This window comes from Hetaerina americana, unplaced genomic scaffold, assembly GCF_022747635.1.
Source record: "Hetaerina americana unplaced genomic scaffold, ioHetAmer1.1.p SCAF_12, whole genome shotgun sequence".
Taxonomy (NCBI): domain Eukaryota; kingdom Metazoa; phylum Arthropoda; class Insecta; order Odonata; family Calopterygidae; genus Hetaerina; species Hetaerina americana.
The window spans coordinates 14,109,617-14,123,332 of NW_027286292.1; the positions used below are offsets into that span (position 1 = coordinate 14,109,617).

General features: G+C 39.7%; 1 protein-coding gene across 1 annotated transcript in view; it reads right to left on the bottom strand.

The window, feature by feature from the left end:
* Nucleotides 1–13,134, bottom strand: part of LOC139685811 (uncharacterized) — a 31,167-nt gene extending 18,033 nt beyond the window's left edge. The window contains exon 1 of the mRNA XM_071582928.1: nucleotides 13,055–13,134. Coding sequence (XP_071439029.1) covers nucleotides 13,055–13,134 — 80 coding nt within the window. The remainder of the gene's footprint in view (nucleotides 1–13,054) is intronic.
* Nucleotides 13,135–13,716: the final 582 nt, after the last annotated feature.

Below are 13,716 nucleotides of genomic sequence, written 5' to 3' on the forward strand. Positions count from 1 at the left end.
CTTCCTCCCTTAATTCCATCCAAAATGCGCAAACTCACCTTCGCAGCATTATTCCCTCTGTTACCGCTTTCAGCATTCTATAGCCTTTCAATACGTGTACCTCGTGATCTACGTTCTTCCAAAACCCAGGTCCCACAACACGCACAAATCAGAGTTAATGCATATATTTGAATATATATTTGCTCAAATAGAAAAAAATTGTATACATACACATATATGCCTTAGTAGATCTAGCGATAATTGATTCGGATACAGAATTATCCAAATTTGGTCTTTAAGTAAAGTATATTCGGGTGTTTGGGTTCAATATTGTAATGGCTGCGTATTCGTAGGAATCTATTCGGTTCCATCCCGTAGGCCATGATGGGGTTCATGGAAAGGGTTCCGCTCTGAACCGAAGGCATTTTGCTTAACTTTGTGTCCGAGGCTCCAGTCCGAGAAGAGGAGTTCAAGGTTAGAGGCTAGATAAAGTGAGTTCGGTTCCGGTTCTGTAAGCCATTGCGTTCGGACCTATGAGGGATGTGGGACAAGAGAGTTTACGGCCAGAGGCAGGATGTCCGGAAAGGGTTCGGTCCAAACTCCGACCCGAATCCAAAAGAGGCACTACGACCGACCCTCACGCCAGGTTGTCTTGGTAGTCTTTAAAAAGTCAAACGGTTGGTCAATTTACTGTCTACTTCGTCCTCGTAGTTTTAGGATCGCACTCAAAGGACAAACGATAGATATTAGTGGAGCAACGGTCCTGAAAATGGACATCTCGATTATCATTGATTTCTCAGCGGGCGGCGTGAGGTCTAACCACTACGGAGAGGGACGAGGGATGGAAGAGGGAGCTTGAAAATAAAAGACACTTCGGGAGCATTTTATCATGCAGTACATTTATTGTATGTTAATTGTTTGTTGCTCCCGTGTGGTCATGCACAACAGTTTTGCTAAAAAACATGAAATTAATGTAAGATGCATGCATATAAGTAAAAATAATTATTCCTTTTACGCTATTGTTGGCAAGTAGCATTCTTATTGTCTGCAACCCTACAGTTGTTATTATGTATTTCTCGTGGGAAGAAGTATTCCTTGAGTTTGCTATTTCCGGCGTCTATTTCTCGAATTTTATGTTGGTGATCCAAACGATCAATGGATGGTTGATTACGAATAATTGACGAAAGCTCGGCACTGAAAGAAGCGGCTCTGAATTTCTTTAATTATTTTAAACCAGCATTGAATCGTCTTTGTTTTCATTATTCCCAACCAACTCAAAAAGGATTCCTGTGACGCTTTCCAATTTACGTAAGAGTTTTCGACGAAACGGGCCGCCCTAAATCGAACCTTCCCAAATTTCCGAATGAAGCCTTTTTCCGTCGCATCCCATGTACTGCATGCATATTCTAAATGGAGTCCCTCGCAAGAGCATGGCAACCTCTCTTGACCTTATATTCACCCCTGCCTATATGCTTCTAATTAATCCCAAGCTTAAATTTGCTTGCCCGCAGTTTTTATGAATGTTGGAAGCTCAACAAGCCGTTAGTTATAGTTACTCTTAAGTATTCTAACACACACTATTTTAAGGTGATTACCTGCAAGTTTGTATAAAAATTCTTTTGATACATTTACCAGTGAACATTTGCCATGGTTTTGTGGCAATCCCCATTTTGTACACAATTTCGAAATACCATCAAGATTCTTGCTTGTATTAATCGATCCTCTTCCCCAAAAACCTCCCGGTAAGTCACCGTGTCATCCACGAGCATCTAAATCTTATTTTTCACCTCGTGGTTCAAATCGTTAACAAAACTCAAGGAAATCAAGGACCTGACTACACTTCTTTGAGGTACTCCCGAGGTGACCCGTACTCTGTCATATCTAGCGACGTCAATGTCTATCCTCTCTTCCGTTCCGATAGAAATTTTTCAAAATTTATTGCGCTTTTACATATGGCGGCGATCTTTAATTTATAAATTAATTTACCATTGGGAGCCCTGTCAAATGCCATCTGAAAATTGAAAATAAATCACTTCCACTTACCTACCACTCACACCGCATATAAATAAGCCATGTGTGAATAATCTAAATTGAGTCTCGCAGCTAACTGACCAATTTCCTTAAACTTTCTCTGCTGAAAAATCATAGAAAATATAATTATTGACACCTCTATGACATTCCTTGACACTCCCAAACTTACATCTAGAAAGCAACATGGATTCCGAACGAATAGATCTTGTGAAACGCAATTTGGCCTTTTCATACAAGATCTTGAATTGGGTTACTGGAAGCATTAGAGTATATTTAGTATGGCTGGCGATCTAACACCATCTGCCACACATTCATACGATAGCTTGCGAGGTAGCGTATGACTTTGAACAGTGAGTAGTATAATATTAAATTTGATATACACTCCTAACTATACACAGAAGCTAACTCCAACATGTTTCTTAAGGAAAATGCGTTTCTTTCCGATTCCGCAATTTTTCAAAATTCCCATCTTTAAATTACAAATAATTAAATTTCATATTGTGATTCATATTGCAAGAAATACTTTTAATTGATTAACATTATTATATAACTTTCCGATAGCAAATATGCGTTAATTAGCATGAGCATTAAATTTATTACTAAGTGTAAAACCGTAATTTTACCTTGGAAGTTGTAACAAATGATGACGCCTAGATATTGAAACGCGTTGCATTAAACCAAACGAGTGGGAAGTATAACAAGTGAATTTTATCTATATGAGTTACTGCACCACCATGTCTCGCCTAAAAAATTGAGCTTATGTTCCTTTGCTAAAAGTGGAATTACCTCCCCGCAAAATTGAACATTAATAAATCTTGATGACTTGATTAAACATGTACTTTAAACGTTATTGCTATTTTTATTTAGTAGTATACGAGATCTGTTCAAAAAGTATCGTGAATTTTGAATTTTCGAGGGTTACGTATATTTGATTTCCGAATTTTTTGTGGCGCTATGTTGGTACTTATGTCTCTCACTTATTCCGAAAATTTCATCCATTTGAATGCTCAGTTGATTGTTGACAGCTCTTTTTCTTGGACGTATTTTAGCTTGTCTTCGGTTTTTGCCTGTTTCCAAAACTGGATCAGAGAATCTGTGTCAAATTTAGTGTGAAAAACGAAATTCAGGGCGCGGATGCATTCCGAATGCTGACTGTGGTATATGGAGAAGCTACCTTGGACCAAAGCAACACTTATCGGTGGTACAAAATGCTCTCGGATGGCCGAGAAGATGTAAACGACAAAGAGCATGCCGGACGCCCGAGCGCGTCAACAACAGACGAAGAATTGATGAAGTGAAGAAAATAGTATGGGCCAATCGTTGAATCACCGTTAGGGAAGTTGCTGAGGACCTAAACATATCGATTGGCTCGTGCTATTCGATTTTTACGAATGATTTGGGCATAACAAGGGTCGCCGAGAAATATGTACCGAAATTGCTCAATTTTGACCAAAAACAGCATCGCATTAACATTGCAAATGAGCAGTTGGAATATGTCCGCGACGACCCAAATTTGCTCCAGAGGGTAATAACTGGTGACGAATCATTTATTTATGGTTGTGACGTGGAAAATAAAGCTCAATCATCCCAATGGAAGCTGCAGCTCGAGCCAAGACCGAAAAAAGCGCGCCAAGTTCGGTCGAATGTGAAAGTTGTGCTTACAGTTTTCTTCGATTTCAGGGGCGTGGTGGATCCTGAGTTCTTGCCACAAGGTAGAACGGTTACCTACACGTTGTGCGCAATTTGTGCGAAGCAATCCGCAACAAACGCCCGGATTTCTGGAAGAACAAAAATTTGCTTTTGCACCATGACAACGCCCCTGCTCACACATCGTTACTTGTGCGCGAATTTTTGGTCAAAAACAACACACTAATGATGCCGATAACACCGTATTCCCCAGATCTGGCCTCCTGTGACTTTTTCTTCTTCCAGAAACTAAAAAGGTCCATGAAAGGACGATGCTATGCTACAAATGACGAGATAAAGACTGCATCGAAGGAGGAGCTGAACAATATTTAAAAAAAATTATTTGAAGTGCTTCGAGGACTGGAAGAAACGTTGGCACAGGTGTTTAATACCTAATGGGGATTGCTTTGAAGGGGAAAAATTAGATATTCATGAATAAATAAATAATTTTTGAAAAAAACGCAAAAGTCGTGATACTTTTTGAACATACCTCGTATACATTACATGATTATTTGTAGGCTACGAGAGCGAGGCCAGATTTTGCTATTGTTCCGGCTCTTTAGTCAGGCATTATATACATCATCTCTAAGAAACATTATTGGCAAAGCCGGGTGATGATTTCTATTGTAGTAATAACTTCAAGTTTTTTAATAGGAAAAGGTGATTAGCTGGAGGTATAATACTTGGTGTTACAAGTTATACCTTTGCATCACACCTGGTTCAACAAATTTTTGATGTGGATTTAATTTTTTTTAATCGTATTTCTTGCTTATCATTAAGTAAAATATACTTTGAACACAATAAAATACAGAAAAGCATTTATACATGGGTAATGTTATTTACCCCTACTTACTCATTTAAATAAAACAATGTTTTCTTAACAATTTTAACGTGTAACGTACGTACTCGTGAACGGTATTTCGCGAGAAGTGGTCATAAATTTAGTAGTATTTAAATTACCTTATTAGGAACGATGAATATATACGAGAGTGACCGAATGTGTTTGATCATTTAAATACAGAGACTATTTACCCAATGTAGTCCTAAAAAAAAGAATTGTACCATTATTACTGCCTACGTTGGTGCGTTTGCATCATGTTTCATTACTGTGATTTATATATATATATCACGGTAATGAAACATGATGCAAACGCACCAACGTATATCTATATATATATATATATATATATATATATATATATATATATATATATATATATATATATATATATATATAAATCACAGTAATGAAATATGATGCAAACGCACCAACGTAGGCAGTAATAATGGTACACTTCTTTAAAAAAAATATATATACATATATATACATATATATATATATTAATACATATAAATATCTTCGAAATGGAACGCTCTTCTGCGACGCACAAATATATAAAAACACAGATGTAGATTTTTAGAATATAGAGACACAAAGAAAGGACACTCACAATTTGTTATTTGACGTTTCGACAGCTCGGCTGTCGTCTTGAGATTCTGAAGACGACAACCGAGCTGTCGAAACGTCAAATAACAAATTGTGAGTGTCCTTTCTTTGTGTCTCTATATTCTAAAAATCTACATGTCTTTTTATATATCTATATATATATATATATACAAAATATATATACAAAATTAAATCCACTGCTCCACCCGACCACACACACCACACAATAACAAGCCCACATCTGACGCAGAACTCAACCTTTGCACCACCTATTTCCCCGGATCACACAGACTGAAAACCCACCTTAAAGAACTGTTACCAATTTTACATGACAATGACGCGACCTCATCCTTACTACCCCAATGCCCATCTATCGCATACAGACGACCCGCCGATCTAAAAAATCTTCTGAGATCCACCGACCCTTTGGCGCCCCCCCGTGACAAATTTCCCAATATTTCCCCAACTTGCAACCGCCCCCGATGTAAAACCTGTCCACTTATTATGCCTACTCCCCTCTCCCTACATCCCCTCATTGCCCCCTCACCTCGTTCCCACGCTAATTGCCTCTCAAAAAATATTATTTCTCTTTTATCATGCAAACATTGCACTTCCTTTTACATAGGCGAATGCATTACCCCCTTAGCCATCCGAATGAATAATCACCGGTACTCCTGCAATTCTGCCTCACTCTCTTCTCTTCCTATCCCTTCACACGCCAATTCCCACTACCTTTCATTCGACCAGTGTTTTGCTCTAAGCATCCTAGAATCCCTACCTGATTCAGCCACCAATATAGAGGTGAGAACTCGTGAATCCGCCTACATATTAGCTTTCCGTTCTTTCAAAATTCCCACCCTTAACCACCATCTTTAATTTCCCTCCCAGCATTCCCTCCACACCTCCCCTCCCCGCCAGTACCTCTTTCCCCTCTCCACAACAACAGCATATTTTCAGTCTCTCTTGAAGAAGGCCCCTGAGAGGGCCGAAAGCTCGAGCAATTTACCGTGTGAGTGTCCTTTTAAATGTTGCTATTCTATTCTATTTGTGTTATATTGCGTCAGCCCATTATATATATATATATATATATATATATATATATATATATATATGTATACATACATACATATATTTATATCAACTACGTCATTTTCAAGGCAATATTAATCGCTCTAATTGTTATAGTCGATTTTCCCATCAATGATATCGCAATCAAGATATTTACATATGAATCTACAAAATAGCCCACAAGCTGCCGCAAGGACATGCGGCAAGGGGTATTAGGTCACAAACGGTAAAACAAAACAAACATATGCAAATCCAATAAAATCATACTAATTCAGTACCACATATCTGCATATATTCATGAACAAACAATGTACCCTTACACACATGCAAATTCATATTCTAGCAACTAACATACACATACACATGCGCCGACGAATATATCTTATGTCTACATAGCGTTTGAACTTGTCCTCAATTGTAAATTGTATGACTGCACTTTCTCTATAATGGCTTTAAATTCTTACCATTATGATTCCTGTTTATCCGGAGATAGAAAAAATATTTGTATCTATCATAACTGGAATATATCTCCCTAATCTTATCTTTGTGGTCCAACCTAAATAGTGTGGGGCTATGATAATTCCTTTTCTGTCATTCTAAAAATCGTTTGTTTTGAACCATGCTAAAGTCTAAGCCCCGCTTATTTCTTTTCCAATATCAAGAGGCTCCCAGCCTAATTCTTCAAAATACCTGTCACACTTGCAATCTTCTTGAAAAATTTTTTGACGAATCTGGTGGATTTTCTCTATACTTTATACAATTATTTTAACAACACTTTCTCCCAATTATCCCAAATATTTGCGACGTTCTTTCAAATGTGGCCTAATTAAAGAGAAAAAACGCCTATCCTTAACATTTTTAATACATTTCCCTACCACCCGATAATGAAGCTGCGTTTCTTTAAAGCGGACCCGCATTTGTCCTGATATGTGCTCCATATAAAAGGCTGATCTTAGAACTATTCCCAAAAATTTAACTTGATCTGTCGTGGAGGACTCCACCCTCTATTTCATAATTCAAGTGTCCTGCTCATCAAATATTTTTCTCCAAGCTTTAATCTGTCGCTTGTGGTAAGGACTCCACAATCCACAATCCTTGCGCCAATCTGATATTGTATCTAGGTCTCTAGAGAGTAGCCCTCAATCTGATGGAATCCGTATTTCCCTGTGTGTTACTGTGTCGTCTACAATGAGTCTAAACTGCTGCAAACGTATGACCTGAAGTCATCAATGTATGTTAAGAATAGAAGCTGACATATCACACTTCCCTGGGGGACGCCCGAACTTACATTTACCTCCGTTGAGCGCAACCCATTGATGACTACCAGTTGTTTGCGATATGACAAAAAGTCTCGAATCCAATTTATTATTTTCTCATTCATACCACAGTGTTTAAGTTTGTGTAACAATTTATTGTGCGGCACTTTACTAAGACTTTCTTAAAATCCATAAATACTGCATCAACTTGAGCGTTGATTTCTCCCGATCTAAGTGTATCATGAATAAAAAATCCCAATTGGGTTATGCGAAATCTTCTCTTTCAAAATCCGTGCTGTTTGTGACTTTATATCTTCCTACTATCGAGAAATCTCTTAAAGTTACTGTCAATATTATGTTCTAGTATTTTACATAAAGCCAATGGTAAATATATGGGTCGGTATTTGGCTGGTTTCTTTCTTTCTCCGCCTTTATAGATTGGAGTTATGTGGCTTCACCTCCAGTCCCGCGGTACTGAGCCTTCTTCTATCGATTTATGAAATATACTTTCTAAAAACGGGGCAATATCTTCAGCTAATTCCTTCAAAATTCTTGCTGGTATTTCGTCCGGACCTGATGCTTTGTTGGCTTTGATGTTGCGGAGTTGATTTTCTATCCCTTTCTTTGCCAGTGTTCTGTCGCTCATGTGTTCCCCGGGTATTTGTTTAAGCTCGTTAAGTGAGTTTGTATCTTTGTTGTAGACGCTTTGAAAAACTTATATCAAATAGTTTTCTTTTTCACACTGTCAGTAATATATTCCCAGTTTTCCGTCTTCAAAAAATGTACAGTTGGAGTTTACTCTAACGTATGACCAGAATGACTTTAGATTTTACTCAAGATATTCGCATAGTATTTCAGTTTTGAAGGAGTGCAGGGCTTTGCACATGTTAATATTTGTTTAAACACAGCATTATTTTAGTTTCTGTTTAAATTAATTCATTTAAACTACGTCATTGCTTTTGAAACTCTGTTTAAAATATGATTGCAACCTTTTTAGCCTTCTCAATGCCAATCTGACTTCTCCGTCGTACTATCTAGGTTCCTTACTGTAGCATTGAATTAATTAAAAATTGGCAATTTTCCACAAAATAAACCCTGATGATGATGTAGTCTCATTGAAACCGGTCGTATTAAATTTTATTTTGTGGAAAATGGCCAATTTTTAATTAATCATGACATTCCACCAATTCACGCCTGAAACGTCTCTTTATATTGTAGCATTGAAGTTTGAATGGGATGTGCGCTTTCGTTCCGATAATATTTAAGGAATATTGCAAAATTTTCTTTGTTTCGGTTGTCAGGGTTTATTCCTTGAATTCCGGTAATTCATTTTTTAAATATACTTGAATTCCGTTCAAACTTGCCCTGTTGAATAAGTAAACTTCATTTGTTCACTTAACGAATTTCGTTTTTAATTCTACAAGAATTGGATTATGCCGTCCATTATGTTTCAGTTTTTTTGTCTTCTCGGGCGTAGAAGACGTGAAGATATCAAGTATTCTTCGACCCCTTGTTGGTAATTTAACAATGTAAATATTATGTATCATATGTTAGGACCGTTGTTCTTCTGGTATCTTCCCTATGTTCATTGAGGTTGATCTTAAAAATATAAAACCTAACTTGGCAATAAGTTCAAAATGCTTTGTGGCTTATCAAAGACTAAGATAATGAAAACCTGTCCAAGGAGCGGGTCAAAGTGGCAGTTAAAAGTTTAAATTCGGTCCGGAGCTTGGACCGAGCCCATCCCGAACCCAATCCGGGGATGGCGGCTTTACCCTTTAATCCCTTGATATGGGGATGGTTCCGCTCTAAGGACCCAAACCGGTGCCGGGCCAATTGCACGCTTCGAAATGGGTTCCACTCCGCGATGGATTCCATTCAAAGGTTTCCGGTCCTCGGACCGATCTATATCTAACCAATCCAAGCCAATAGGTTCGGTTACGAAGCCATCACTTAGATGGCAACTAGGATGGGAAACTTAGGATGGCAACTATTAGGGAAATACTTACCGGCATTTTTCAATTTTTCGTAGCACGCCCATTGGCGTCTCATTGAAATCTACACTTCACAGTATACCATTTTGCTTCTACGTTTACTCTTTTCAATATTCTAGGTATTGACTAGCCAATTGTTGAAATGGTGCCATCGAAGAATTATTTCCACACTGTATCAACATTCCATTCGTGGTTTAATTCTTTGAATTGCACGAGTCGGTCATTTCGCTCAATCTTTATCACATAATTAAAATATTCTGTGTATTGGAAATGGCAAGTACTAGATTATTTTTCTATGCAGTCCTATTTCACTCCGTAAATTGTAATTGCAGTAATAATTTTACCCCCTGAGCAGGAAAGAATAAAAATTTGTCGAACCATGCAAATTTTTATTCGTGCTTATAAAAGGAGGAAAAAATGTAACTTTGTGAAAAATACTACGCACCTTGAATGATTTTATAGAAATTTATTGACGTAAAACATCTAAGAAAATTATAAGAGCAGTGAATCCTCATCATCACTGTATTCCATTCGAAAGTAGATTTTAATAGACGAGAGTTGGCAACTTAGGAGTATGTGATATGCACACATATGAGAGGACCAGGAGAGTGGTGTGCGCGAGAAAACACATGAGTCAGTAAGATACGAGTATATATCTTATCGTCAGTAAGACACATGTCGTATCTTTTGCCGTTAAACTTTCATACGATTAGGCTGGTTTGGTCCCAGGCGGCTCTGCTACATCTCTACATCTACATCTACATCTACATTAATACCCTGCTAGCCACCAAAAAGGTGTGTGGCACGGGGTGCAGCACCAGGAGGAAAGGGTAAGGGATGAGGGTGTTAGGGTTTCTCAAATGGATGGGGAAAGGTGAGGGGAACCTGCAAAAAATATATAAATATACTCATATAACCATGCGCAGCCCCTACCTTGTAGGTAAATACTTATTGCGTCGAGCTGACTCCTGGGGGATTTCGATTACAAGAATTCTGGTCTCTTATTGTTCTTGGAAAAAATGACCATTTAAACCTGTCAGTCTTGCAGTCTATCTCTCTAATCTTATATTCGTGATCACTCCGCCCGTAATACTTTGGGGTTCGTATTATGTTCTTGATGTCATCGAAAAAGGACCCATCTTTAAATGTTTTTAATAAGTTTAATCTATACGCCGCTGTTTACTATGTAAACGCCGCTGTGTAAGGGAATCCCAGTCTAAATTTTCTAGCAAAGTAGTTACGCTACTGCGTTAGTAAGAACAATATTTGACAAATCTAGTGAACTCGACCTAATTCCGAAATCAAATTTATCTCCTGAGGATCCCATATACTGGCAGCATACTCTAGGTGAAGCCTGACTAGGGCAAGAAAACATCGTTCCTTTACTTTTTCGTCACATTTACCCAGCACTCTTTTTACAAATCCCATTTTTTTATTAGCACGACCGCATACTTCTTGTATGTGCTTTCCCCAGGACAGATCGTGAGTAATTGTTACACCCAAGTATTTAAAGGAATCTACCCTCGCGGTTTCTGTTTGTTTCACTTTATAACTAATTGGGAGGGAATTACTCCTTTCCCAAAAATGTATTACTACGCATTTCTTCAAATTGAATTCCAATTTCCATGTATCGCACCAAGTCGGAATTACCTCTCCTGTAGGTCGTTAGCTAGCGCGACTCAGTCTTCGCGACTTCGAATGTTCCCATAAATCACCGCATCGTCAGCAAAAAGACAGAGCCTGCTATTAACCACGGTACTGAGGTCATTTATGTAAATAAGGAACAAGAGGGGGCCTATGACACTTCCCTGTGGTACACCCGACGTGACCTTGACAGTATCGGATGAGACACCGTCCAGGGCGACTCTGTGAACGCGATTTTTAAACAATTGTCTAATCCAGCATATAATACTCCCGTGTATTCCATAAGTTTCCAATTTCGCGAGTAACTTGCAATGAGGTACTTCATCAAAAGCTTATATAATATGAGGGGATACCTCACGCCGACCATTGCTAATAGCGGTGTGTTATACTCTATTCCTGTGACTTTTTCGGGGGATACAACGAGTTACATTTCCATGTAATATTAGAAATGCACCTACTAAATTTTTAGTTCTCTATGACCTGTCTTGTTATGGTAAAAGTTGTAGTTGACTATTATTCCCCTTTTTCGTATAACATATATATGATTCATTAATTGAATTAGCATTTGTTTAGAATTAAGTCTTCCTCCAGTATTTTTGCAAATTTACACGTTATTTGTGCTTTATATGGGAATATCTTACCTCCTCTTCCTGAAGGATCTATGCTGATTCCGGGAATTACCGTCGCGTAGATGTGTTGATGGACAACTGCTTCGCCCCTAGACCTGGAGGCGTCTTCAGGTCGAAGTAATGTGCGTCGTCAAGTCAAGTAAAGTAGGTGTTCATTTGTCAAGCTCTAATACATGTTTATAAAACTTACCATACATAGTATAAAAGAGCGCCTGACAAGCCCGTTATAGACCGTAGCCTCTTCCGGCGAGCGAAGGACTGATCTTGAGGTAAATGTACGTGCAGTTGCATAATTTTCGTATTAGATTTCCGTTTTACATTGCGAGTGACATATGGTCTGTAATTTTCCCTTGGGAGTGAGGGAACCCGGAGAAACCTCGCTTACATCACCTGCATACGTCTCTTTACAGTGATATCCCGCGAGACGGCAAGGGGACCCAATCCGTGAGCCGGCAATTATATTTAAGAGATGCATATGGTCTTCCCCGAGTTATCCGTGATGCGGCAAGGTCTCTTTTCTTTGCTTGATTATTACTATCATTACAGTTACAATTTGTTACAAGTTTTCCGTGAAGCGGGAGCAAGAAGGGAGCCAACCCGTGAAGTGGTATGGTCTTAAGATTTCTCTCACAAATTTGGTCTCCCTTCGGTAATTCGTGAAGCGGTGAAAATTTTGGTGTTTTTACATTGTACAATGGCTTGCATAGGATTGATAAAACATTTTCCGTAAGGTGGTGGCAAAAAGCGGTTTCATTCTGTGAGGTGGCACTGTAAAATAATAGTAGAATAATGAATTCCCCTTTATCGGTCGTGAAGCGACGGAGTGGTAAGATTCTTCTATCTTGAGCCTGTTGTCTTCTGTTTCCTTGATTTCTTGTCCGTTGTGATGTAATAATGACTTCTGCAGTGGTAATCTTGCGCATCTCCCCGGTGGTAGAATCGGTGCAGCTGGGAGTATTTCTTGGTGTCGTCCGATGCGTCGCTTACTGATTTGGTTGGTTTACATGTAAAGAGAGAGTGAAAAAGAGAAGCGGCAGATTATTTTTGTAAATTATTGTTAGTATTTTGTTGTTGGCGGGGGATAAGGAAGCGGTGAGTGTCCCCATTACTGTACCGCCGTGAGCGGCGACCTTGCGGCGCCACGCCTGGCAGGAGAGTATTCCTGGAGAAGAGGCATCTGACATTCCGCCCCAGAGCGCCGTAGGATGCAGCATCCAGGAGCGAGACGACTGTTTCCCTCTGTCTCGGGTAAAGGCTTACAAGAAGGACCGCTAGCAACTCAAGGAGATTATCCTTGGTCACCAGCTCGTCCTTTCTCACCTTTCCTGTTCATCGGGATCCTCCTCTCCGTTTTGGGGGCCCTCAGGGATATCAAATGGGGCAAGGATGATAGGGGTCATTGTTGGAAGTCACGCAGGCTCCTTTGGACGTTGTGTGCATTTAAAGTCCCCCACGTGGTGACCACCTCCGCGTTGCATTCGGATGCCCCGTGCGCCCCCCCGTAACGTGATCATTTTGGGGGGCCTGCAGCTGACGGGCACGTGATTATACCCCTGGCGCCTCCGGCATTGAACCGGCTAGGGGGCAGGGGTCTTGATGCCTCCACGGTGCACGTTTTACCGTAAGACATGAAGCCCTCATGATAGTAGAGGGTAGGCGGAATAGGAATACGGTCAAATCGTTACGATACGGCCGTGGGGCGATTAGTTTAGGGGGAGGGACTGGGGAGAGAGGAGATGGAGACGAGGAGTCCCGAGGCTCGTGGGATTCGGGTACCGGCGACACTACTTTTGCCCTCCTCCCTTTCTTGGTTTTAGGGCACATCCACTCCAGCCCGTGGTAGTCATCTCCAGAGTCGACTCCGTTGCCGGCGTTAAGCGTCGCAATGTATCTCCCCTCGTGAAGCGAGGTGTGGATTCGTTTCTCCGGAGTGAGGCGCTTAGTCCGGCGTGATGCGCAAAAGGCATGTGTTTAACGGCGTG